Raw genomic sequence first — 27,780 nt, 5'->3', positions numbered from 1 at the left:
CTGACGTTATTGATATCTCACGTCATTAGATATGCTGCACCGGTGATGGCATGCAGGCAACATGGACATGGTTGTCGGGGTATGAAGGTTTTGGAATTGTGAAGCCAAGTATACGTACTCTGACATGATGGAAGGTAATCCACAATCAGACAAACATGTTCCTGACACTTTGACAGCTGTCATCGTAGAACGGGCTAGTGCCCAACTCGTCCGCAAGATGAACTCGGGCACCAGTTAGGAAAGACCCTGGTCAGGCTCGGGGCATATCTGCCGATGCAACCGCTAGGTCCGCATCAAGAATCGGGCTGTCGTTCCTGTCTCGGCTCTAGTCGGCAAGCAAATCTGCCCGATCCTAGCGCAACCGCCGTCGGTCAGGTACAAGTGGAGTACGACTTGAGATTGGGGTTAGTTTACAAACTTGGGGTTACATAAAATGCATCTAGAAATGAACGTGAAGCCGGCGGTGGTCTAGACTTGGAGGGACAATATAGGTGATAATTCGATTAGCGTTGGCAATTATACCTTCGCGCACAGTATAATACAACGGCATCAACGTCAAATAGAAGATATAGATACTCATACAAAAAAAAATAAACCCGGGAACAATACCCATCCAATAGTAAAACAAGAAAAGCATTCAAAGTGCTATTGACCGTGAGGTCGAAGCTCTAGGTTCTGGTATCAGCCCGTGTATCCCATTCAATATCCGTCCCGTCTATACCATAACGCCGGTGGAAAACGAGAAACAAAAAAAAAGCACAACATAAAAAAGAGAATAAAAACAAAGGCACTTTTTGAGAGATTGGACCGTGGTATCGAGTCGTGTCAGAGAAGAGGTAGAGCGTGAGGTGAGGCGGAACAAGGTTTGAGGGCCCGAAAACAGAAGGACAAGGCGCATGTGCGAAGACGAAAGATCAAAGGTCGATAAAAAAGAGGTGTCCACGCTTGGTATCCGAAAAGAAAATGCAAAGGGCAGAAGTCGAGCCAAATTAAAAAGGGTATAATGTCGCGCAAAGCCTGTGCCGAATAGGCAAGGAAGTTGAATGGCCGAAGCCGGACAAAGCAAAAAAAATAAATAGTGTTACAGATATCTAGTAGCTTGGTTAGTTTTGATGCCCAATGGTGGGTGCGGAGTTGGCAGGACTCACCAAAATCAGGTAAAACTCCAAAACGCATCTGCGTTCAAAACTCCAGCCACTGTTGGGCGCCAGACCATCGGAAACAAGACCGAGTGGTGTCAAAAGCAATGTTGAGTGTGACAAGGTTCCGAAATGGTTTATTTCGGTGGTGGTGGAGGTACACCAGGCTTCTTCACCCCAGTTGTGTCGTAAGCTCCGCGTCCCATGTTGAAGGCAGATAGGTCTCGCAGGATCATATTAAGGTCTGCGGAGGCGGTCATGGTTAGATGTTGAGGGTGATAAAGATAAATCAAGACGTTGGATAGAGTGGGCTGCGAATGCAAAGGCGAGGATTGAGATAGTCAGAACTCACCAACTAAACACGACGTCGAAGCCAGGATCTTATATAGATATTTCCTCGGGGAAGCAACCGGCACACGAAATCCCAATCCACCCCCCGTGAAAATTCAAATAAAATAAAAGGTCTAGACAAAAATCGGCGGTGCAGGCGATAGATGCAGATGCAGTCGGGATCGGGAAAGGCGGTCCTTTTGAAGGATAACCACTGGGAGCGGGATCCAGCAGAATTGTAGGGCAGGAATGTGATGGATTGGGCCCAATGAATGGGAATTGGTGGAGTCTGGAGGAAGCAAGATGGCGGACAGATCGAGGTTGCTTTTTATTTGATTTGTAGAGGAAAAATCAAGGAATAAATCCAATCCAGATGATAAGCGCGAGGGTGGCTGCAGTAGTCCAGCAAATCGTGATCTGAACCAAGAAAACGGGCGAGAAGGGATATGAGGTTTACTCCGTCGACGGCAAGGGAGCAAAGGAGAAAGTGCTCCGGAAGTGGCTCCGGTCGATCCGGACAAAGAGTAAATCGACGTATCGCAAGGGAGAAGGGAGAGGAAAGGAGAGCAGTAGGGGGGTGATGTAGAAGATGGTTATCTGGTATGTCGAAGGGAAACAAGAAGGGGGGACTTGCGTTGATATAGACGGCTTTTTTTTCCCTTACGAACGATTTATTTAAATAATTTCTTCCCTTTGGTGTCTACAACAAAAATCGAAAATCAATAAACCCGAAAGAAATATCCGTTGAAAATCAAATTAAAATCATTTCAAAAATCATTTGGAAAACCATTTGGGAAATCATTTGGGAAATGCCCCAAATCATTTACCCAAAATCATTTACGGAGTACCCAAAATCAGAAAGTCGGAAAATCAGAAAACCAAAAAACCCAAAAAAAAGCAGAAAATCATTTGCCCAAAATCCCAAACTTGGAATATCCGCCCATTTTTCTTTGTTTAGCACCCAGCGGCTCTCCCGCCCCTGGTCCCGGGGAACAGGAAATGGTCCCCCCTTTCTTCTCCAACGTTGCGATCCTCCAGTCTTACGTGAAGTGGGTGCTGACACTCTAGGTGACCGAAGTACGGAGTACCCTCTGATCCATCACAATATCCTCGGAGATACATCTAGCGGGCTTTGTCGACTGTCAGGTCCAAAAGTGCCAACTCCCCGTACCTGTTATGTATCAACTAGGCGTAAACAGCTCCCCCACTATAAAGCTAGGAACCAAATCTCCGGGCAGCCTGTATGCAGAAGTGGAGCAAAAGAAGAAAAAGCAGCCGCAGGAACAAAAAAAAATGGATCCCTCCGAACGACATCTCTTTTTCTTTTTCTTTTCTTTTTCTATTTCTATTTCTCGCGTGGTCGGGCTCCATCGGGTATAATAGTGTTCTCCTCCGTATGGAGTACAATCCTATTAAGCCCCAAGCAAAAATCCCATAACCCTAAAAAAGAGTGACATATGATGCCTAGGTACGGAGGACGGAGGACGGAGAACTCTGGAATCCCCTAGCCAACCACCCAAACAACCTGGAACGGAACGGTATTCCATGCTAAGCACTGAGTAATCAAGCCTAGACATCCGGGCTTGCACGCAGTTTCCCGAGTAATTCGTTAAGACCAGTCGCAACTCTCAAATCGGGTCTCGGAAGTCTTGATACACTCCCCGTTCTCCAAAGTACCGGACACATCAGAAGCCAATCGATCAACATATCGCAATTTTGTCGCATCTCTCCATTCCCGTCTTTGTCTCTGCTCTGTACTCCGTACTTGCCGATCGATCAGGGCCAAAAAAAGAAAAAAAGAAAACGAGAAAGAGGATCCTCTGTTACGATTTTGGGCTCCATCATAGGGGGTGGAGATACGCTAGACAAAAAAAGACATTACGGAGCCCCCCAAAAAAGCGAAATCCCGCCTCGGTTACGTGTGAACATTCTTTTGGTCTTCTAGCCTTTCCTTGCTCTCCCGGGGGCTTGGGTCCAGGTACCAACTATGATACCAGACGTCGTACGGAGTACATTTTCGAAGATAAATACATAAATCAAAAGATAGATACTCCACCCCCATAATCCGGTAATTAAGGATACCTCCTGCGTCAGCTTTCCTCATGTTTGCCACACTGGAGACACAGTACCTGCTCCATCAAAGCCACAATTTATACCCTCGGCGGCATGGCGACTCCCATCTGGGACCAAGGTCTCTACGCATTACGAGCTTGTGCTCCAGCTTGTCCAACGAGGGTCCATAGATTGTCGTCGTGTTTCAGCCAGTGTCCACCCTATGCCAAAAGGAGGAAATTCCTCCATCGGCGCTGGGAATCCGGGCCTCTCCCTCGTGGAAATCGGGGGCTAGAAGATCGACTGTAGATTACAGCCTAACGTTGGCAAGAGATTCAAGACCCGTTTCGAACGCAGCTAGATACTAGGTCGCCCTAATATCCTAGTGCCGGGACTTGCTTTGTTACACCATTACTCCGTCGAAAGAAACCAGAAAGAGAGAGGGGGAAAAATAGACGGAGACATTCCCAACCTCCCCAAGTTCCTGACGCTTCTTGAAGATGATTCTTACGTTCACGTACAACCGAGGCTCGGAAAAGGGGAAGACCGGTTTTACGTCGGTACAGAGTAGAGTTGACGATCTTCCCCTGCGGATCGAGGCTCCATATGGGAAAGGAAGTCATAGGCACGGCATCCTCAGGTTTACGTATGATGTTACCGCAATGACGGAAAGCAAGCTCCATTATGGAAGAATTATCGAAGGAAAGCAGCTTCCTATTCTTCCATAGTGGAACCGGAGTGTATGAGAAGCCGTTTCGATTACAGCTAGAACGGCGCTAGAAACGGGAGAAAAACAAGAGACTCCAGTCTCCATTATTCGCCCATCTGAGTATCCATTCTCTCACATTGTCAACCTTAATGGCCCCCATTGGCCTTTGGTAGCCCCTTTTTTCCGGGTTGGGAACACCATCTGAGCCCAACAGATTCGGGATCTTCTGATGTACATCGTACAACGGTGGCCCGAGACCCAGAGTGGCGGTTCATGATCCGAGACTGGATTCTACGGAGTCGAGACAGCCTCTCCAGGGTTCCAGATTTCCAGATTTCCAGCGTTCGGCTGGATGCATTAGTGGCCAAAACAAGGTTACCTGATTGCATGAACCGCCTTCCATCGCTTCCGGAACGTCTTAGTCTTCCCGAGATTTGGTCGTTCATCGTTCGTTCATCGGTGCCCCAATACGATGTCGACCATTCCTCTTCGATATCTCCCTTTGTTGGAAATCGGGATCTCACAGTTGCACCTACCCGCATACACCTGGTGGCGTCGAAGGATCGAAACAAAAAAGAAAATAAACGGTCGCGGATCAATATCCGCCCGCATTGACATTGTGATTTGCCTTGCAGCGCGTCGCGAAGCAGGGGGGTTCCTAGTCTGGATACATCGAACCCCAGCTGGCTCTTTGTTCATCTGACAGGCAATGTGGATATGTCAACGCTCTTGAAATTGAGTGGGTATCGGTGTCTTTGTGTGCATTTTGCTTTTTTGGGGGGGGTTCTCTGTGTATCTTGTGACGGAGGTGGACTGGAGGTGATTCGCTTCTCTGCAATCTAAATATCGCTAGGCATAGGGGAAGGCGCACTAAGACTCCGCGGATGCAAACCCGGGCGATCTTAGTTCATTTCTGCCTCAAGAGCAGGCTCCATATATGGAAAGTTCTGGAAGCGCTATGTGGTCCATAGCATACGATAGCGGATTCCCAGCGAAGTGTCCACAGTAGCTCGAGGTATTCCGCCTGTACTCCGTACTCCGTACTCCGCAAGTGAAGGTCATCGACTCCGTACGGAGTAGCATAAATGGAGAAAAATCGAAATTAAAATCAAAAAATAGAACCAGAAACTGCACCTTTTCCCGAACCAAAAAAGATGCGCCTTTTCAGCCGCTTCAATTCTTAGCTTCTCCTTTTCTTTGGGAATCGGAACTATCTCACTCTGGTACAAGCCACCAACAATTTACAACACACAAAGTCCAGACTCTTTATTAAACTACGATTCCGAGATTGACGGCTGCTCTTAGCCGAGCTCATCAAAGCGAACAGGGTGGACTGACCTTTTTAGACCTCTCTGGACCTTCAAATTCCAAGTGACAGGCCCAAATCCACATCGCGACCCGGCTACTTGATTAACTTGCAGGCGAAGGCAAAAATAAGGATCGCCGACAGCTCCACGGCTCCAACGCCAGTCTGGCGGGTTCGATCGTCTCCTTTCTCTTGCTTTCTGGGTCACCCCCTGACTTCGGGTACCTAGGTACCTATTTTGATCACGGCATGACGCAGGAAGTATGACTGATCGAGCCATACAAATCCATCGCGTATGACCCACGTCGAGAGGGGTCGGCTTCTCCTCGAGTGATCCGCGGCCACTTGGCGCGTCAACGCCTAATGTTCCCCGAGATGCTCCACGGGGAATCAAGGCCCCTGGGCGAAGTACTCCGTACTTCCTGCGTCACACTGCGCTTCGCTGCGGGAGGATATGTAAGTTCTACACTATGCATGCTGGCTGTATGACACGCTGAAGAATAATTCGAAAATCGACCAAAAATAAATTAAAATCAAAAAATCCAATCTCATTCTGCACTGTCGATCGCCGCGGCCTTTCCGGAGTACGGAGTACGGAGTACAGAGTTCGAAATGCGCCATCTCTTGATCCGATGTCTGATCCCCCAGATAATGATTCTAAGATAGTCAATTCTGACAATAGCGTCTCCTCATTCACTAGTACTGACTTAACCCGTACTGTACCCAAAACCGCTAGCCTGCAGATCGTCAGAACCAGAACCAGAGCCAGAGCCAGAGCCACGGTCGAGTCCTCCCGAGATCTGCGATCGCGATGACCCTTTTCGTGTTGTGCATATCAAAGCTGGAACCGGGGAACAGTCTTCCCCCCGAAGCTATCAAATCCGACCACCTGGATGTGTCACATTCCTGCATTTCGCCTGTTGATTTCTTTGGTATTTTTAGGCCATTCTATATTGTACGGAGTACGGAGTACTCCGTACGGGGTACGTCGGCCCTCGATCCACAAACAAAGTAACCCCAGCGAGTGCTGGTATGCAGGGACTGTTTGTCCTCAGGCCCCTACTTGGAGTATATGTTGCAACATACGTACCAGGAATGACATGATCACTGATGCATTGCATAGAATGCATTGCAGAGAAATGAGGCGCAAAATATGACCAAACCCCTGGGAATCCTCCCCAATTCCCTATAACCGGGTTCTGTTGGTGCTTTCTTGGATTCGATGCGTCGGAGACTACCTGTCACCCCAGCCACCCCTCACCCCCAGTGGCAAGTGTCAAAAGGACGCGAAATATGTGACAACCTGACTCGGATTTGAATTTGAATTTGGATATGGATCATTTGGAATAGCTCGATTATCCGTACGATGTAGAGAACTTGGGTGTGCTTTCATCAATATTATTCGTAATTCAAGTTCTTCGGCTCCTCTAACCTCCTCCATAGCCACTAATCGTACAGAGTCCGGAGTACTGACTACAGTCCTCATTGCCGACCAAAATAATCCCCCGCAATCGACATCGCTCTTTAGAATTCAACACCGCGAGTTTGCGCAGTGGTATGCCATCTCAAACTGCAAGTCAAATCTTCAGTCAGTAATCTGAAGTATACAATAATAACACACCTACCAACTATAATCTACACCACGAGAAGTTGGTTCCACGGTCTCTATCCCTCGAACAACTTACTTGTTCATTGGTCTGGCACACCAGAACTCGGGGCCCCTTGCTGGTACCTTTGGAAAGGTCTTTGACCGTCTCTTCATCCCCAGGCCCCTTGTCATTAGCCGCATCATCGATTGCCAAACCTAGACACTGGCATTTCTCGACTAGCGTTCCTCTCAACATGGAACTCTTCTCACCGATCCCGCCCGCAAAGACCAGACCGTCTAATTCACCGTTGAGTTTGACGTAGTAGCTGCCGATGTAGCCCTGGATGCGGTCAATGAAGATGTCGAAGGCGAGTTTGTGTTCTTTGCTTGGTGGATCGGGTACGGCGATCTTGGCGAAGTCGGTCGTTCCTGTGAGGGCTTTCCACCCCGATTGTTTGTTGAGGATGTCTTCCGCCTAACGTTTACATTCTTAATCTTTGTGTGACTCTATTCAGTTGGACATTCATACCGTGCTGATGTGCATTCCTGTTGTGCTGGCTGGGCTTAGTTTGCCCGCTTCATTGGTGTAGTGGAATACCAATCTAGAGCATATCATCAGTTCTCCATGGATGTAGTACAGAAAGCAATTCAATATCAACTCACGAAGGATCGATACTTCCACTCCGCGTTGCACCAGGCAATCCTGCCAAGGGAGTCAGGCCCATTCTAGCCGATACATTAGCATGACTCTCACTTGAACCACAGCGTGTTGCAGTATAAACTACATCGCGTCACTCACGAAGTATCCACCGATTCCCCGTTTTTAATCGCACATATCGAAGCCCCACTCCCGATATGCATAACAATGAGATTCGTCTTCTCTATCGGTTTCTCCAAAAACTGTGCTACAGATCGCAGGATAAACGAGTAGCTGATCCCATGGAAGCCATACTTCCGTAGGCCGTTCGCCTTGGCAATATCTTGGTTGATGGGATACGTGCGCACGGCTTCGGGAATAGTTTTGTGGAATGCGGAGTCGAAGAAGGTGATGCTTGTCACCTTGGGTAGTTCTTTCCTGCACAGGCGAACTATCTCCAGCGCGGAGAAATTATGTCTTTTCGATAAGACGCTGTTAGCGACGAGGAACATCATCCCAGACATGTATAGCTGGGACAGTGGCACTTACAGTGGTGCCAGGTCTTCTAGTCCTTTCAAGCGATCCAGTGTCTCATCATTGATTTCGACTGCGTCGTGGTAGTCGCCTCCGTGAACTACTCGGTGACAGATATACTTCAGGTCATCGGCACTAGCGACTTCGGAGAGCTCGGGGTCGCTAAAACAGCGCCTCAAGAGGTATTTGAATGCATCTTGAGGTGTGCTGAGTTTTTCTTTCAGTTCTTCCTTGTGTTTTTTGTCACCCTGTTGATACTTGAACATGGGTGGGGGCGCGGTAATCCCAGAAATCGATGCATCTGCGATTGTCCTTGGTGGTTGCTCGAATGTATAGAAAGTGATTTTGACGGAGGATGACCCCGCGTTAACGGCGAGAATAGATTTGGGCATTTTGAAACTGCTTTGACTGGTGGAGTACCTAGGTAGGTGGTTCGGTTTTAATCATCATTGACTTGAAACCCTGTCCAGATAAACTGGGCTTTCAGGTTTGTTTTGTCGCTGTGATGTCAGGGTGTGGAGTGACGTCGCCAACACGGGGAACAGCTTGGAAGGCGGGTTAAATATCCAGGACTCACATGGGCATGGCTTAGATCTTGTTTGATGGTCTTCATTTAGAATTTCTTTCACTGTCTCTTTACAATTCATCTCTCGTCTATATTGTACCATCCTCCACCTCTTCTTATTGTCTTTGGCTCCCGCGTCGATCATCCGTGCCAAGCTCCCGTTGAAACTACATACAAGCTACCATCATGCCTGGAGAGGTCATCACCGAACCAAATCCGCAGCCGTTGCCGTCGCATTTGCCAGACTACCTTGAGCAGCTATGTGTCGAATTGGATCGTCAAACCTTGAATCCGAAGGCCTGTGATGCCTTGTTCAAGTTCCGCCGAGCGGCTTGTTACATTGCGGCAGGTAAGAGCCACCATATATAATTGGTCGTCGGCGAGACTAATTCAATCCTAGCCATGATTTTCTTACAAAAAAATACTCTTCTAAAGTCGGAACTCACATTCGATCATGTCAAGCCTCGATTACTTGGTGAGGAGGATCTCCAGAGTACTCAGTGCAACATCTATGACTGACACACATCCTGCCTCTAGGTCACTGGGGAACATGCCCAGGCTTGATATTGGTCTATTCTCATTTGAATTACCTGATCCGGACAATGGACCTGGACATGTTATATGTCGTTGGCCCGGGACATGGCGCACCGGCAATTCTGGCTGCACTGTGGCTAGAAGGCTCGTTGGAGAGGTTCTACCCCGAGTATTCGCGGAACAGCCAAGGTCTACACAATCTTATCTCAACATTCAGCACAACAGCTGGTTTTCCAAGGTCAGTTCTCCTTGACCTGCCCTTTGGTTGCCTGACTAACAGCTATTCTCAGTCACATTAACGCCGAGACCCCTGGCGCCATCCACGAAGGCGGAGAACTAGGTTACGCATTAGCAGTGTCTTTCGGGGCTGTCATGGATAACCCAGATCTGATCGTCCCGTGTATTGTGGGCGATGGAGAGGCTGAATCTGGTCCTACCGCTGCGTTCGTCGATTACTTCCCCTTTGAACTGCACAGCGCTGACAGTCGATAGGTCCTGGCATGCGATCAAATATCTTGACCCTAAAGAATCTGGCGCAGTTTTGCCCATCCTGCATATAAATGGATTCAAGATCAGTGAACGCACGATCTTTGGTTGCATGGATCACAAGGAGCTTGTGGCTCTCTTCACTGGGTACGGATACCAGGTGCGCTTTGTAGAGGATCTCAACGATATTGACACGGATTTGCACTTCTCCATGGTCTGGGCTGTGAAGGAGATCCATAAGATCCAGAAGGCTGCTCGTTCGGGAAAACCAATTCTCAAGCCGCGGTGGCCAATGCTGATTCTGCGGACTCCTAAGGGGTGGTCTGGTCCAAAGGAGCTTCATGGCCAGTTCATTGAGGGCTCATACCACTCACATCAGGTACCTTTGCCGAAAGCAAAGAAAGACAAGGAAGAACTAGCTTTACTATACAAGTGGCTCTCAAGCTATAAGCCAGAAGAGCTCTTCACGTCAGACGGTGATATCATCGATGAGATCAAATCCGTGATCCCGACTGAAGACAAAAAGAAGCTTGGTCAGCGCATTGAAGGCTATAATAGTTATGTGCCGCCGAACTTGCCGGATTGGAAAGCCTTCTGTGCAGAGAAAGGCTCTAATGCAAGCGCTATGAAATTGACTGGCAGTCTTATCAATCAGACATTCAAGGATAATCCCAGCACGGTGCGGCTATTCTCGCCAGACGAACTGGAAAGCAACAAAATCGATGCGGTGTTCGAGGGCACGAACCGCAATTTCCAATGGGACGAGTTTGCCAATGCCCGCGGCGGCCGTGTTATTGAAGTTCTTAGTGAACACATGTGCCAAGGTTTCATGCAGGGTTATACCTTGACCGGCCGCACTGGGATTTTCCCATCCTATGAAAGCTTCCTTGGCATCATTCATACAATGATGGTGCAATATTCCAAGTTTCTCAAGATGGTCAGTCTGACAGCTCTCCCCTAGATCGATTTCATACTTACCAGATACCCCGTGTAGGCATTAGAGACAAATTGGCACTCTAGCGTCAGCAGTATGAATTACATCGAGTCTAGCACCTGGACCCGACAGGAACACAATGGATTCTCCCATCAGAACCCATCCTTCATTGGCTCTGTCCTGAAGTTGAAGCCTAGTGCAGCTCGCGTGTATTTACCACCAGATGCGAACACCTTCCTGACTACTCTGCACCACTGCCTTGGATCAAAGAACTACATGAATCTGATGGTGGGCTCAAAACAACCGACTCCAGTGTACCTGACTCCTGAAGAGGCCGAGAGCCATTGCCGCGCAGGAGCATCAATTTGGAAGTTCTGCAGCACGGAAGATGGGACCCATCCAGACGTCGTGCTCGTTGGAATTGGTGTCGAGTTGATGTTTGAAGTCATTGCGGCAGCGGAACTTCTGCGTAAGCTCATACCAGAGCTGCGTATCTGCGTCATTAACGTGACGGATTTGATGATTCTTGAGAATGAGGGTATACATCCACATGCTCTGTCTACCGAGGCATTCAATACCCTCTTCACTCCTGATAAGCCTGTACATTTTAATTATCACGGTTACCCGACGGAACTGCAGGGATTGCTCTTTGGACGTCCAAGTCTTGATCGCGTCTCTGTCGCGGGCTATATTGAAGAGGGCAGCACGACCACGCCTTTCGATATGATGCTTGTGAATCGCGTGTCGCGTTACCACGTTGCTCAGCATGCTATCCGTGGTGGCTCGAAGATAAATGAGAAGGTTCGGGTCTATGAGCAGGAGCTGATCGCTCAGCTTGAGCAAAAGATTGTGGACACGAGAAAGTATATTGTGGAAAACCATAATGGTGAGAATTCCATATTTAAGATCTGTCCGTGCAATACTGACTTTCGTTTCTAGATCCTGACGGTGTCTATGACATGCCACAGTTTAACTAAAGAGTTGTTGTTAGTTAATAAATTCATCATTTATGCATATCTGCCTATCTATCTCGTATCAGCAGACAAATACTCCGACCTGAGCAAGCGTTCGACCTGGTCTAGACACTGCCGCTTTGAATGTCTTATACCCAGCGGGGGGCCTGAGATACTTGGAATCAGCACCTAATGGGCCGGATCATCCGTCGTGGCGCTTGTTGCGCAACCAGAAATGTCCCCATGGGGCTGGTATGCACCATAAGCAAGAACCCAGCCCTTTCTGTTCCAGCTCACGCATCGACGCACTGCCCGGCTCCAGCGTCACCACAGGATATAATACAGCGTATAGCTCAAGCCGTAAGCAGCATCATCAAACCCAACGTTGACTTGGCTGTCTTTCATAACCTCAATATTGTGGTGGTATGATCTGGGTGCCGTGAATTGGCGGCGTGGTGAATATGAGAAGATGCCTGGAGCGAATGTAATCTGACTGCATATACGGGGGTTTTGTTTAGACAGCATTTGTATGTAAGACGAAGGATCCATCGACCCTCACATCCCCACCAGAAACGATTTGGTTTCCTCCCCATCAAGGCAGACGTCGCCCCCACTCTTTATGATACTGCCTGGAGTCGCGGGGCCCAGGTCCGCATCCCGCTACTTATTTTTGGCCGAAGGATCGGATCGGATCTGATTGATGACGTGCTATGCCACGATACGGAGTACACATGCAAAGGATAGCCTCGCGGAGGGTATCCGACCGGAATACCCCCGCTGTGTTGGAATCCCGCCAATGTGAGGCTCAATCTGCTTTGAACAAAGAACAAAGATAACTGGGACATGTCGTTCTCCATTGGATGATTTGACTGGAGCCCTGAGAATTGGACTCGGTGGAACTCTTATTCTGGCAATTCAACTGTGAATGGGGTATTTTTGGTGATTGAAGTAGATGGGGGCTGTTGGATCTCCACTGTTTGATCTCAAAGATCGGCGATCCCGTTGACTCACGGACCTGGAGCTGGAAGTATACGATGTACGAGTCTCCCTGTCTTGTCAACGTCAGCTTTCTGGGTATGGATCCTGTCGGTTGGGCATGTTCAGATGTTTCCAAATCATATATGTTTTTATTCATTTTATTTTTGCATCAGAAGTATGTGAACCCCGTGGCAAATGCATTTGTTAATATTATGATATGTGTGGCAGACTCAAACACAGTACCTACGGAGTACTCCGTGAGGTATAATAGCAGCCCTGGAGGCTTTGCAAGGATTGTCCAACAAATCAGACTCAAAGGAAGAGGTACCAGAGCCAGGATTAGGTGGATCCTTCTCGTTTTCTCTTTTCTCTTTTTTTCTCGCATCCAAGATTTCCTCTTCCGCCGCCATCCGAGACTGGAGTTCTGATTTGTTTCCGATCTTCCGACTTGAGATTGCACCACTCTGTACGGAGTACTCCGTACAGAGTACTTATATAGTTCCTATGAGTACATGCAATGTTCGGCTTGTGGAATTGAATTATGCATTGTCAGCCATGTGGCAACTATCCCCTACTATCTCACTGTAGCATTTCCACTTGAGCCGCACATCCTACCTTGGTATCGCGGCTATATCAAAAGATATCCCTCAACCCTCTCCCTCACATCCAATGTGATATCAGAGACCGTTCTTTGACGCCACAGTGCTTACCCTTGACCACCTACAGCATACACTACATCTGCTCCCCGTTTGTCAGTGTGATCGGAAATAAAAGAACCAGGGCTGGGATGACTTGGCAATACTCACGCTAAGCCGAAAAGGGAGGATGTTGCGAGCGCCTTGTACCGTACGTTATAGTTCGGCCCGAATCTCTATCAAGTTCTGTCGAATTTTCATCTCCCACGGAGCTTTGATGTCATGTTTCATACAATCCATACAATCCATAGATTCAAAGAATCCAATGTCCATGCTGCCTGATAAGCCAAGACCGTTCACCTCTTGTGACGAGGTGAATTGCGTGGTTCGGGGCTTCTTACCATATCTGCATATTCCCTTTCTTGCTATACCAGCCGGAGTCGGGCCATTTATCAATCCGCTCTGGGTGCAGCGTCAACTTGGGGGCCTTGCGCAGGCATCCGGATTGGTCAATCAGATGCGGGTCTTATGTTCCCTGGTGGATTGAACATGATTGAACATGGTACAACTAGTCTGCCATCAACCATAGCTTTGGCCTTGCGAGGTCTTGCCCGATGGTGGTGGGGGCGCCAGTGGGGACTCAGCCATGCTTACTCCGTACTCTTACTTATACTCAACTTGTCCGCCTAAATATTAGTAGGCCTAGTTCTCGGTCCTTTTTCTGGTGCCTTGTTGCTTTTAGACAGACGCCGTGGCTGTCTTTAAATCTCTTTTATACACGTCTGGCACGTCCCTGTCTATCTTCCAGTCCAGTCTATCATCACGGATTTGACTAGTATCTCCTTTCGACTTTAATTTTTTCTTCAAGCTCTCTGATGACCTCTGCTTGAGTGCATATCACCCTCTTCGCCATGGTCGACAGGATAGAGCTCGGAAAAGGCTGCTCGGCCTATATCGACGGCGTTACTCCCTCATATGGATACACCCCCTCACTAGGCGCTGGCATTGCCTTCTGCACACTCTTCGGTCTTTCGGGCATCGTCCACACAGTCCAATTTATCTGGAAACGACAATGGTGGGCAAGCGTCTTTACTGTTGGATGTTTGGGTAAGTAACGACCACCCGGCTTGTGACACACGAAGCCCTAACTCTCCGCAACAAAAAAACTAACAACATCCAAACAGTCGAAGTAATCGGCTGGGCCGGTCGTACCTGGTCAGCCAAATGTCCATATAACTCAACCGCTTTCCTAATGCAAATCTCCACGCTCATCATCGGTAAGCCACATCTATGCCATCGACCCTCTCTATCAAACCTAACACTCTCCAGCCCCAACCTTCTTCACCGCAGGCATCTACGTCCTCCTGGGCCGCTTCATCCAAATCCTCGGCCGCGATTCCTCCTTCCTAAAGCCAAACCTATACCTCTGGATCTTCTGCACCTGCGACGTCCTCTCACTCGTCATCCAAGCCATCGGCGGCGGCATAGCCTCCGGAGAAGCCGACAAGATCGGCGGCAACACCGACCCAGGCACACACATCATGGTTGCCGGCATCGTCTTCCAGCTATTCTCGATTACCGTCTTCGTCGTCTGCGCAATCGATTTCGTCCGCCGTACTATGCGCCGCCGTTTGTTGAGCGGCCCCATCATCCCCCTGTTTGGCGCGATGGTACTTTCCATCGTTTGCATCTATGTTCGGAGTATCTATCGTACAATCGAGCTGTCCGAGGGTTGGGATGGGTATCTCATCACCCATGAGTCATACTTTATTGGACTTGATGGGGCTATGATGATTGTTTCTGTGGCTATCTTCAACGTGATTCATCCTGGATGGTTGTTGCCCAAGAAGTCGGCTTCTTATAAATCGGAGTCCCCTTCGTCTCCGGCTGATAGATACGGGGGCCCACCAACTCATTGGTGATTGTGTTTGGCATTTTGCTTGATTTATACCTCACGTTATTAATCTCATTTTTTGAGCCCCGGAATATAGATACCTCATCGAGCGTTGGATTTTTTTATCTACGATTGTCGTTAACTTGGTTTCATACATATACATATCAATTTCAAGTACCTTGATGATATCACATTAAATCATTAACAGAGGGGTAATAGACAAGCAGCTCAAGCAAAAAAAGAGCAACGCTTGACAGCTGAAAACGGATGAAACTCGGAGGTTTTAGATAACAGAGAAAGAAATTGACAGTAATGACCCACAACAGATCATCAGGGGTATTGTCATAAGATCGACATGGGTCTTATGATCAATTGTCCCATTAAGAGGGAGAACACTGGATATGAGGGTATAACTAGGTCTTACCACTGGTGCAGATGAAACGAGATCATAGAGTACTGATCCCCCCACGCTGTTCTCATCATGTATGATGACATACTCATACCCCATCAACAGCTTCAATCCAGCCGAATGTTGCTCCTGCGGTGAGCGTTGCAAATGCCCAGACTGCTCCCCAAGTGGCGGCGCCTTCGAGAGAGACATCGCTAATTGTGCCACCCACCTGAACGATCGTATTGAGCAGGACACTAAGCGCAAGAATGATCGATCGCGAAGCCAAAATCCTCGTTTTGGTAGACAAACGTCCCCAGGTGTTGCGACAAATTGTCGCAATCAAGTATTCACCCTCACAGCTGGCAGATTGAGCAGCACTGGTCGAATACCCTGCTGAGCTGACAAACAAGAAGTCGCGTGCAGCCCAACCAGCAGGAATCAGCGTCAGGAAAAGCACAGGCAAGCCTGCGGGACCGGCATGCGCCGCGCTGATATCCGGAAGACTCTCGAAGTGAATGACCAGCTGCGCAGGAAGCCAAGTGGCATAGCTGGCATAGAGCACAACGGTGAAGACTGAAGCCCCCATCAGTGTGGTGAAGAAGGTGGTAGTCTTGTCTTGCAGAATGTTACGATTGGCGACTGCATCAGTAGGCGTGTGCGAAAGATTGTGTACGGACGAGGGCCGGCGCAAAAGGGCAAATGGAAGTGTCACCGAGACAATTGTGACTCCATATGCGATCAATGCCGAAGTTGGGCGGATGCCGTAAAAGAAGGACAATAGAGAATAAGTTGGCAGATGGGTGATAAATAAGAAAGAAGCCACATCGCGACCTATTTCGCACAATCGCATAACGTTAGTCTCTGTGCTCTATATATCATCTGCAGGAACTTTGTATCTGGATGGAAGAGGTGCTAGAAGATATGTATGCTTAATTGATACTTACCATCAAATCCTAGAGCCCAGGCCAATCCGACCTCCACAGCTCTCCAACCTATCAAACCCCCCACTTCCCACCATTCCTCTAAGTGTTTGCTGATAGGCCCGAGATCACCGACCGTCAAGTTGGATGTAAATGTGAACAAAATGGAGCTCACAACAAGACTGCTTAGAACGACAAGGATGAAGCGGGCTACCGATGGAATGCACGCCGATTGAGAGGTTTGCTCAATGGCCGCTGTCGCCGTCTGGGGATCGCGCGCGGGTCGCGTGTTCTCCCCCACGACACAGTTCGCTTCTTGGGTGTCTGATTCGGCATTTTGGAGCTTCAGGTGAGCAGAGCAAGAATACTGCAATGCAGAGTTTTGAGCAACAGTTGCCTGCTTTTTACCTTCGACTTGGTTGGAGCTTGGAGGAGAAAAAGAGAAGGCGGGTGGAATGTTTGGTGAGCGGTGAACATACGATGACGTCACTATTGCTTTTTTGGAAGAGAGATACTATTTGCACACCCCCAAAATCCACCTTTTCGCTATTTGCACACCTGTTTAAACCCTTTTAGGTAAGGTGCCTCTTGGCAACTGATTTCCCTCTGATTTTGTATTTTACACTGTATCCGCGTAGTACTCTCTGCGCCCCATATACGATATCGACGCCCCCTAGCCACATCATATTTCATACCATATCATGATATCGCTGTTGTAAAAAATGAAGCTATTCCCAGTTGCTGATCCCGTACAAAAAGGGCTGATTTAATGGAGTTTTCAGGGTAGAAATGGGGGTTTTCAGTGCAGAAATGAGGCTATTCCCAGTTGCTGATCCCATATAAAAAGGGCAGAAATAGGGGTTTTCAGTGCAGAAATGAAGCTATTCCTAGTTGCTGATCCTATACAAAAAGGGCTGATTTGATCGAGTTTTTAGGGTAGAAATGGGGGTTTTTAGTGTAGAAATAAGGCTATTCCTAGTTACTAATCCTATACAAAAAGGGCTAATTTAATGGAGTTTTTAGGGTAGAAATGAAGCTATTCCTAGTTACTGATCCTATATAAAAAGGGCTGATTTGATCGAGTTTTTAGGGTAGAAATGGGGGTTTTTAGTACAGAAATAAGGCTATTCCTAGTTACTGATCCTATATAAAAAGGGTAGAAATGGGGGTTTTTAGTGTAGAAATGAAGCTATTCCTAGTTGCTAATCCTATATAAAAAGGGCTAATTTAATCGAGTTTTTAGGGTAGAAATGGGGGTTTTTAGTGTAGAAATAAAGCTATTCCTAGTTACTAATCCTATATAAAAAGGGCTGATTTAATGGAGTTTTTAGGGTAGAAATAGGGGTTTTTAGTATAGAAATGAGGCTATTCCTAGTTGCTGATCCTATATAAAAAGGGCTGATTTGATCGAGTTTTTAGGGTAGAAATGGGGATATATAGAGTTTTTATAGGGTGGTTATGTGACTCTAAAATAGGTGTTGATTTTTAAAAATGGTGCTAATCGACGATTTAGCCCTACTTCGTACTCTATACTCCGTATCTTATCTCGATATCCTTATATCTTTATATCTTTATATCTTTATATACTATTACTAGTATAGAGTATACCGATATATCTTTATACCCTCGCTACTAAACTATACCCCCTTTCTAGTCTTTCGAGTGCCCTCTCTAAGGAATAAGTACACTTAATGAGTAGGCTAAACTAAATAGATTCGAAGTTATGAGGTTAAGATCTAATATAAAAGTAGTGTATTTCTACTATAGTATTAGTCGTAAATATAGAGATAATCTTACCCCTACTAATCGGTAGCGGAAGCGATATACTAAAGCACTTAGGTATATATTCTATAGTACTCTCCGCTATCGACCACTTCTCGGAGGTTTATAGGAGCTCGTGATTAAGGACTCTTAGTATTAATATCCCCCTACCGACCTATCTACGCTAGGGATATACTAACGTACGGAAATCTAGCGGATACTCCCTTCTATTACTAGCTAAGTCCGGTAAGGGGTACTAACTCGGTATATCGTCGGCGCTTTACGTTAAATAGCGGAGGATAGTGATACTATATTATACGTACGGAGTAGGGATATTAAGAACCTACGAGTAGAAATATAGCTACGATATCTTAAGGGTCGTACGCCTATCTAAGCTCTCCTTAAGGATCTCCCCTATAATAGAAATTAGTATATCCGCTACTAAGTATATATAGTTAATAACTCGCTAAGTACCTTTTTTATTATCTATAAAACTAGCGTTACCCTTCTATATACCTATCTATAGAATATATAGATAGATTATATATATAAGACTAATAAGTAGAAGATACCCCTCCTAAATATCGTCGGTATATCCGCTATTAGTAGGACTTTTTACGCTATATAGGTATTCCTTAGTAGCGAAAAAAAGGTTTTATACCGCTTAGTGCTTAGTTAGCTAAGGGATATTTATTTATCCTTTCGAACTAGCACTAAGCTCCTAAGACTAATTCGTACTAGTACTAATAGACTACCGGTCTTATAGGACCTAACTACTACTAATTAGATTAGTCGCTCTTAAGGTAGTATAGTAAGTACTACTAAGCTTACTAGTACCTAGCTTACTAGTACCTAGCTTACTAGTACCTAGCTTATTAGTACCTAGCTTACTAGTATCTAGCTTACTAGCACTAAACTTATTAGTCTATAGACTATCCTTACGGATAAAGAATAAGCTTTACGAAATATAATTAACTATATATAGTTCCTATATACCCTATTTCCTAGAAAAAAGGCTAATAATTAATAGGCTTTCCTAAATATAGATACTATACTTTATATCTAATATATTATCTATAATATAGAGAGTTATACTAGGCCCTATATCCGTCGTTATATCCTCTATTAGCCTTCCGAAACCCGTCTTACTAACGATATAGTACGTATTAAGATTAATATATAGTAGATAGAGATAAAGGATAACTAGTATAGTATTATCTATACCTAGGATACTAATAGTGAAACTAGAATAGAGGGTTAGTAGCTCCGGTTCTAGGATAAATATACTTACTTTCCCGAACTACTATAGTATATAGATACTAAGTGGATTCGAGGGTGCGGTAGGGCCTTCCTACGGTACTATACTAAGTATTTCCTACACTTTAATTAGACCTCTATATCTCGTGTTAAGTCTATATATCGCTATCTAAAGATCGATCTTAACGCCTCGACTAAGGATCTACTAGCTCTTACTAAAACGTTTAAGTCTACGATTAAGCGATAGGCTATAGAGATCTCCTAGGAACTTACTAAGTAGTAAGGTTAAAGGCTTATTAGTAGCCTCTTTCTCTTTATACTTATTAAAATAGTAGTCTCGAAAGACGCTATTATAAGGGTATAGTGTATTTTTAATTACTATCTACTATATAGTACTAGTAAAAAGCCTATTCTATTAATATACTCTTAGTAGTTAATATTAATAAGAGGAATACTATATATTTACCGTATTAACTAGGCCTAGGAGAGTGGTAAGAGCCTCTCCTAGGCTAATTTCTACCCTTAGTGGTAGATTTAACTAGTAGGGGCTTTACTAGCCGGGACCTAGGGGGTATACGCGTACTCCTTAGAGCGGATAGTATAAAACCCTTATATTATACGCCCCCGTGGTCGACTATCTACGAGCTCCTAGCCCTAGCTTCTATTATCCCGGGTATCTTAAGCCTTTAAGCGGTTAACTCGCCGAGAGCCGTCACGATTTAAGTCTATACGTACTAAGGAAACTACGATAATCCGGCGGTTAGGAAGGGCGAGGTAGCTAGTACGGAGGCACGAGGATTAGACTATATAAGGGGAGACTATAGAGTTATTAGATAATAAGATCGCTATTAGCTAGGTAATATCTAGGAGGGGGTGATTAGATCTTAGTCTTATACGTATTATATTAAATAGTATCTTATTTCTATACCGTATAGTAAAAGAGAGTTACTATAGGCACCCGAAATTACTATAGGTACCTAGCGCTAAGCCTCTTTAAATATTTCTTCCCGCTAGCCGCTTACTTTAATCCTCTAATAGTATAAAATATAGTATAATCTCTATTTTTAATACCGAGATCGTATATATATATAACGAAATTACTACTACTAGAAATATTAGCTAATCCTACTATTATTTAATATTATAAAGCTATTCCTAGTTTACGACCCTATATAAAAAAGGGGAGTTTTTAATATAGAAATAGAGTTTTCTATATAGAAATAAGGCTATTCCTAGATATTAATTTAGTGTAAAAAGGGTAGTTTTTAATATAGAAATAGAGTTTTCTATATAGAAATAAGGCTATTCCTAGATATTAATTTAGTGTAAAAAGGGTAGTTTTTAATATAGAAATAGAGTTTTCTATATAAAAAGGGGAGTTTTTAATATAGAAATAGAGTTTTCTATATAGAAATAAGGCTATTCCTAGATATTAATTTAATATAAAAAGGAGGGTTTAGTAGTGTAGAGTTTTTATAGGGCCCCCTAGATTATATAACCTTAAAATAGATACTAATTTCTAAAATAGTGCTAATCGAGTTTTCTTACGTAGCTAGTATAGTTATTACCCTCCCTATCTACTACCTTAATTTCTACTAAATCTTATTATTTTATAGTGTTATTTTAATATATTCTATACTAAACTTTACTATATAAACTAGATATAAGTCTTATTAAGCACTTCCCCTTCCCCTTCCCCTTCCCCTTCCCCTTCCTCTTCCCCTTCCCGTAGTAATCCTACTAACCGCTATCTAATTATTAGACTCGGTTATCTCGCCCTAGGTAGTCTACTTATTATTATACCTTATATTTACGGGCTACTATCGTACCGATCGCCGTATAACTATATCCTTATCCTCGCGTATAATTTTAAATTAAGATAGCTCGCGGCGGGTTAAGTTCTCGAATCGCTATAATACCCGCGATAATAGTATAAAGGCCTACTAAGATAATTATTAAGATAATTACTAAGACGCTAATAGCTAACTACGCGCCTATACTATATAAGGATTTTATACTTAGAGTTCTAATACACTCTTAAGGGATAGTATAATCTAATCTTACTAGATCTAATAATAGCGATAGAAGTCGGCCTAGGTAAGGCTTATACCTATTACTTAGGCTTTATTAATACGGTAGATATATAGATACCCCTTCGTCTACGTCGATCTACCTAAGTATAATTATAGGATAGTCGGCCTATTATTAGTAGGCGGTAGATAGTAATTAAATACTAATCGTACCTTATTAATTACCTAATCTATAACTAATATCTTAACCTTCCTAAATAATAGACTACTATTAATCTCTCTCTCTATTCGCTAGGAGGTAAGCTCCTAGCTAATCTTAATAGCTAGTCGCTTAGTCGTACTTTTAAACTAAATACTAAGAGTAAAGAGGTCCTTAGTACTAGTCTAAAGGTTAAGCTTAAGATAGCGATAGGCTACTTTAACGCGCGAAGTCGAGGTCTTATTAAGGTATAAAAACCTACTAGTATAGTATTATAGGAAATAGGGGCTATAGCCACGAATCTATTCCCTATCGATATATACTAGTAACCCTAGGTAGTGATAGTATTTCTCTCTAAAAGCTCCCTACTAAGCCTCTATATCGTTAACCTCCTACGCGAAGATAATATTCTACTAGCTCCCTTTTATAGTATTCTACTATAATATAATCTCCTAGGTAGTCTCTTTAATAGTATACCGCGTATTAGAGTTAGTAATAGTTTAGAGGATTTAGCGGTAGAGAAAGGGTCTAGCGTAGCACTCGATATTATAGGTAATATACTAGATATAAAGTATCGTATTTATAGCCGGGAAAACCTAGTAAAGATCGATATATTAGGAGGTATATAGAGATATAGGATAGAGATAATACTAACCTTATTAATTATATTTTATACTACTTATTCTTTATCTATTAAGATAGTCTATAGACTAAAATAGGAGATAGGGATAGGGGGGGTACTCGTGATCTTATTTAACGAGATAAAGCTCGTTAGATATATACGCTCTAGCTAACTTTAGGGAATTAGGGACTTAGCTAGTAGGGACTTAGCTAGTAGGGACTTAGCTAGTAGGGACTTAGCTAGTAGGGACTTAGCTAGTAGGGACTTAGCTAGTAGGGACTTAGCTAGTAGGGACTTAGCTAGTAGGGACTTAGCTAGTAGGGACTTAGCTAGTAGAGACTTAGCTAGTAGGGACTTAGCTAGTAGAGACTTAGCTAGTAGGGACTTAGCTAGTAAGGTATTAGCTACTAAGGGCTTAGTAACGAGAGACTCTATAATAGTAGTGCGAGTAAGCGTAAGTATACTCGCATCTATACTAATAGCTATATAAATCTCCCTAAGCTAGGTAAGTACTTAATAGTATAAGGCCTACTTCTTACTACTTAAAAAAGTATATACTATATAAAAAGTCTTACTAATAAGTGATATACCTACGATATTAAGTAGGGGTATCTTCTATTTATTAGTCTTATACGTATAGTCTATCTATAAGATATATAGATAGGTACGTAGAAGCTAGAGACTAATCTTATATATTATAAAAAGGGTGCTAAGGGAGTTATCGGCTATATCTACCTTATACCGAATGATCTAAGTACTATCCTTAGGGAGATCTATTAGTAGAGCCTAAATTAGGGTACGCCTTACGAGCTACTAGCGGGCTATATAAGCCTATAGATTAGTAATATCGCGAGTACGGAGGTATAAAGTCTAACTATTAGCCTTAGCCTTACCCCGAATAGTACCTATAATATAACGAGTTAGGATACTATTAGTGATCTAGCTAATAATAGCTAATAGTAGACGCTTAAGCTCGATTCTATAGGTAATAATTATAGTTAACGGATTAACGTAATAATAATTATACTTAGTAATAATACTTTTAACTCTCTATATACCACTAGTAACGTATCGGAGAGTACCTACGAAACTATAGCTTATTACCGACCGCTTCCGCCTACGTATCCGTATAATCGGGGTACGATCTATCCGATAGTCCCGGCTACGGCTATATTAGAATTAAATCTTCGTATCCGTACTACGTACTATTATAATAAGGAAGCCGAGTAGAAGAGACTACGTATTTAACGTTCTTAGTGCCTCTTTTTTAGATAGCGTAGTAGTATTTATATTAGTTTCGATAGTTTAGAAAGGGGGTATAGTATTAGGAAGGCTAGGCGTAGGGGGATCTATATTATATAGATTATTAGTTAAAGTTAGCTAGGTAATAGTATAGTTAAGCTAGGTGTTATACCTACCTATATCGATAAGGGTGATAATTATACTAGCTACGTAAGAAAACTCGATTAGCACTATTTTAGAAATTAGTATCTATTTTAAGGTTATATAATCTAAGGGGCCCTATAAAAACTCTACACTACTAAACCCTCCTTTTTATATTGAATTAATATCTAGGAATAGCCTTATTTCTATATAGAAAACTCTATTTCTATATTAAAAACTCCCCTTTTTATATAGAAAACTCTATTTCTATATTAAAAACTGCCCTTTTTACACTAAATTAATATCTAGGAATAGCCTTATTTCTATATAGAAAACTCTATTTCTATATTAAAAACTACCCTTTTTACACTAAATTAATATCTAGGAATAGCCTTATTTCTATATAGAAAACTCTATTTCTATATTAAAAACTCCCCTTTTTTATATAGGGTCGTGAACTAGGAATAGCTTTATAATATTAAATAATAGTAGGATTAGCTAATATTTCTAGTAGTAGTAATTTCGTCGTATATATATACGATCTTAGTATTAAAAACAGAGATTATACTATATTTTATACTATTAGAGGATTAAAGTGAGCGGCTAGCGGGAAGAAATATTTAAATAGGCTTAGCGCTAGGTGCCTATAGTAATTTCGGGTGCCTATAGTAACTCTCTAGTAAAAATATAATATTTTTAGTGTAAAACTCCGTGTTAAACTAGCGGCTAAATCGTCGATTAGCACTATTTTTAAAAATTAATACCTATTTTAGAGTTATATGACTACCCTATAAAAACTCTATATATCCCTATTTCTACCCTAAAAACTCTATTAAATTAGCCCTTTTTGTACGGGATTAGTAACTAGGAATAGCTTTATTTCTACACTAAAAACCCCTATTTCTGCCCTTTTTATATAGGATTAGTAACTAGGAATAGCCTTATTTCTGTACTAAAAACCCCTATTTCTACCCTAAAAACTCTATTAAATCAGCCCTTTTTATACGGGATCAGTAACTAGGAATAGCTTTATTTCTGCACTGAAAACCCCTATTTCTACCCTTTTTATATAGGATCAGTAACTAGGAATAGCTTCATTTCTACACTAAAAACCCCTATTTCTACCCTAAAAACTCTATTAAATTAGCCCTTTTTGTACGGGATCAGTAACTAGGAATAGCTTCATTTCTGCACTGAAAACCCCTATTTCTGCCCTTTTTGTATAGGATTAGCAACTGGGAATAGCTTTATTTCTACACTGAAAACCCCTATTTCTGCCCTTTTTGTATAGGATCAGTAACTGGGAATAGCCTTATTTCTGCACTGAAAACCCCTATTTCTACCCTGAAAACTCCATTAAATCAGCCCTTTTTGTACGGGATCAGCAACTGGGAATAGCTTCATTTTTTACAACAGCGATATCATGATATGGTATGAAATATGATGTGGCTAGGGGGCGTCGATATTGTATATGGGGCGCAGAGAGTACTACGCGGATACAGCGTAAAATACAAAATCAGAGGGAAATCAGTTGCCAAGAGGCACCTTACCTAAAAGGGTTTAAACAGGTGTGCAAATAGCGAAAAGGTGGATTTTGGGGGTGTGCAAATAGTATCTCTCTTTTGGAAATTCCAAGGATTCGGCACTTCGACGATGAATTTGCAAATTACAGTGGGCACTTGCATCGTGAATATGAATCTCTGATATATGACATAGTATACAACGTAAAACACTAATCTTCATCCTCGCCCTCGCGTTCTGCCACAGCAAATTCCACTGTCCCACTCTCCCGACCGCGGTGGTCTCGCATAACGAATTGATACTTGCCATTGTTCCAAAGATCTTTGATTGTCAACTCACGGGTACGGCCGAGACTCTCAATGTCTCCAATGCGCTCCAGGGTACCCTCCAAGTGGTTGTCGAAGTTCTCTATCTGGCAGATTTCTTGGAAAGCACGTTGCATAGGCACGGAATCAGCACGAACCATAGCTCGGGAATCAATGGTGAAGATGTTCTCGTGGTCGTAAGATTGGACAAAGTCAGCACGGGTCATAATCTCGCGTGCCTCGTGAAGGGCAATTTGTGGTAGAATGTGCCCTCGTTCTTGGTGGTAGTTTGACTCCATCTCTTCCTCGAGATCGACAAGTGCTTTCGCCAGAACCATAGCAGCAGACTGTGTGATGATTTTGTTTAGCTTGAGTTGCAGAAAGGAAGGCCAGGAGGAGCTATACTATATACTTACTGCGTACTTCTGTTGGTCCATCACATCATCGTCCATCTCCTTTCCAAGGATCCAACACTTGTTCAAGAACCATGTTTTCTCGGCCCGACAGATCTCGTCGCAAGTCTTCAACATATCCTGGGACTTGGCCACCCGGTTCAAGAAGGATAGGCGACCACCAACCCTGTCATAGACCCGTTCGAGGACTGCATATGGAAGTACCTCGTGGTGAAACTGCTGGCGATATTTCTTTAGAGCAGACATCGCCTTGTCCTTAGGCAGATCCGTTACAGGAATGATCTCCATCCGGGTTGCATAACGCTTCAATCGTTCGTATACCCAATAGTCATCACTGTTAAGGACTTAAAGCAACAGGTGTTAGCTGTGAACAAAGTGCATATATGTTTATCGGGCATCTTACTCGTTGTGACAAGACCACTGGCAGCCCATTGCTCCGCACGCTGCTGGATCATTTCAAGCAAATCCTGTCCATCGTGGTCATCTCTCACTAAATGAGTACTGTTGATGATCAAGATCAAAGGAGTCGAGCCAGAGTGCCTTCTAGCAAGTGCCACTTTCTCCAGCTTATTGAAGGCACGTTCAATGTCCAAAAGAGCCGTGGTGTCCCTCGGTCCACGAATGCTGAAAAGACTGCCAATATAGCTGGATGTCCTTGTCAGTATGACGCATGTGCGGCAATTACCATAGAGACTTACTCCTCGTGGAATTCATAGTCCAAGGCTTTGCCCAGTCGGATTCGGAAAATCTCGAGGTCGGCATGTGCTTCAAACATGGCACAGCTGTTGCCATTGATCTTCCGCATAGCTTCCAGTAGCATTGATGTCTTACCCGTACCCTTCTCGCCAATCATCAAATAGTAGTGGCCAGTTTGTTGCCCAGCTACAATCTCGTCAACTTTGGCTTGCTCGTCGCGAATAACCCAATGTTCCTCGTGATTGTACTGGTGCTTCCCAGATACAACTCCCGCGACCTCGAGGGCAGGGTCACCTGGATTGAACGCATTGTCCATCTTATCCAAAATCAGGTATTTGTAGTACTGATGGTACCAATATCCAGCGGCGCTTGGGAGAAGGATTAGCCACAGCCAAGCCTACTTCAGGCACTATGGGGGAATCTTACCCTAAGATACCAATGGATGCTGCCGTGGTTGCAGCTGTTTCAAGCATCTTGAGAATAGTAGATTTGAAATTAGGATCTGAATCGCCATTGCGATTCTGGCCTTTGCCCTCATCCGAATCATTATGTTCCGTGGGATCAATATGGCCAGTGTTTTTGGGGTTTGAGTTGAACCGCTTAGGTGTGAGGATCACAATGCGATTTTTTAGCTTGAAAGACCTGGGTAGACCCTGTCGGGCATAGGACCTCACAGGCTGTGCAAGTCGGGTCCATAGCATTCTGATTGGGCGTCTTGGCGCTTGGATGTGCCAAGTTCTTCAGCCAAAAGGTCCAAGGAAGAGTGTGAATATGTATGTATCTTGGTCAAATATGATCCAGATCTCAAACAACCTGTGCTGGAACCTGTTTCAATGCAAAATACAATGACTGAAGGAGTGTACTGCTAGAACTCTAGACTTGTAGTTGTCAGCGAAGCCACACCTCCAGGGGATGACGCGTCGGTGAAAAGAGGGATTCGGAGAAGTCGGTCGGATCCAATGGACCAAACTAAAGACAGATAAAGAAATTAAGCAAAAGATGAATTAA

At 44.1% G+C, this 27,780-nt stretch overlaps 5 protein-coding genes across 5 annotated transcripts; 2 read left to right on the top strand and 3 right to left on the bottom strand.

Moving 5' to 3' along the window:
- Nucleotides 1-7,067: 7,067 nt before the first annotated feature.
- N7457_008895 (uncharacterized protein) lies at nt 7,068-8,687 on the bottom strand (the record flags this gene model as incomplete). The annotated part of the gene is made up of 6 exons (XM_057179938.1): nt 7,068-7,106; nt 7,222-7,599; nt 7,654-7,726; nt 7,788-7,850; nt 7,924-8,238; nt 8,311-8,687. 6 exons carry the CDS (start codon nt 8,685-8,687, stop codon nt 7,068-7,070), a joined length of 1,245 nt encoding a protein of 414 aa, XP_057028324.1.
- A 359-nt stretch (nt 8,688-9,046) lies between these two features.
- Nucleotides 9,047-11,791, top strand: N7457_008894 (putative phosphoketolase; the record flags this gene model as incomplete). The annotated part of the gene is made up of 7 exons (XM_057179937.1): nt 9,047-9,209; nt 9,261-9,335; nt 9,398-9,632; nt 9,685-9,837; nt 9,887-10,817; nt 10,875-11,700; nt 11,754-11,791. 7 exons carry the CDS (start codon nt 9,047-9,049, stop codon nt 11,789-11,791), a joined length of 2,421 nt encoding a protein of 806 aa, XP_057028323.1.
- A 2,500-nt stretch (nt 11,792-14,291) lies between these two features.
- N7457_008893 (RTA1 domain-containing protein) lies at nt 14,292-15,302 on the top strand (the record flags this gene model as incomplete). Its single annotated transcript, XM_057179936.1, has 3 exons — nt 14,292-14,487; nt 14,565-14,657; nt 14,710-15,302. 3 exons carry the CDS (start codon nt 14,292-14,294, stop codon nt 15,300-15,302), a joined length of 882 nt encoding a protein of 293 aa, XP_057028322.1.
- Nucleotides 15,303-15,771: 469 nt separating this feature from the next.
- Nucleotides 15,772-16,921, bottom strand: N7457_008892 (uncharacterized protein; the record flags this gene model as incomplete). Its single annotated transcript, XM_057179935.1, is given in 3 exon segments — nt 15,772-16,496; nt 16,610-16,795; nt 16,813-16,921. The coding sequence occupies 3 exon segments, from the start codon at nt 16,919-16,921 to the stop codon at nt 15,772-15,774; spliced, it is 1,020 nt and encodes a 339-aa protein (XP_057028321.1).
- An 8,648-nt stretch (nt 16,922-25,569) lies between these two features.
- On the bottom strand, nt 25,570-27,473 carry N7457_008891 (ATP-binding protein; the record flags this gene model as incomplete). The annotated part of the gene is made up of 5 exons (XM_057179934.1): nt 25,570-26,010; nt 26,080-26,420; nt 26,480-26,721; nt 26,775-27,140; nt 27,199-27,473. 5 exons carry the CDS (start codon nt 27,471-27,473, stop codon nt 25,570-25,572), a joined length of 1,665 nt encoding a protein of 554 aa, XP_057028320.1.
- Between the last annotated feature and the right edge of the window lie 307 nt (nt 27,474-27,780).

Source organism: Penicillium paradoxum, assembly GCF_028828445.1.
Source record: "Penicillium paradoxum strain IBT 22861 chromosome Unknown utg000007l_segment0_segment0, whole genome shotgun sequence".
Lineage (NCBI taxonomy): Eukaryota > Fungi > Ascomycota > Eurotiomycetes > Eurotiales > Aspergillaceae > Penicillium > Penicillium paradoxum.
The sequence above is the reverse complement of the archived record's forward strand: the minus strand, read 5'-3'. Positions and strand labels throughout refer to the sequence as shown.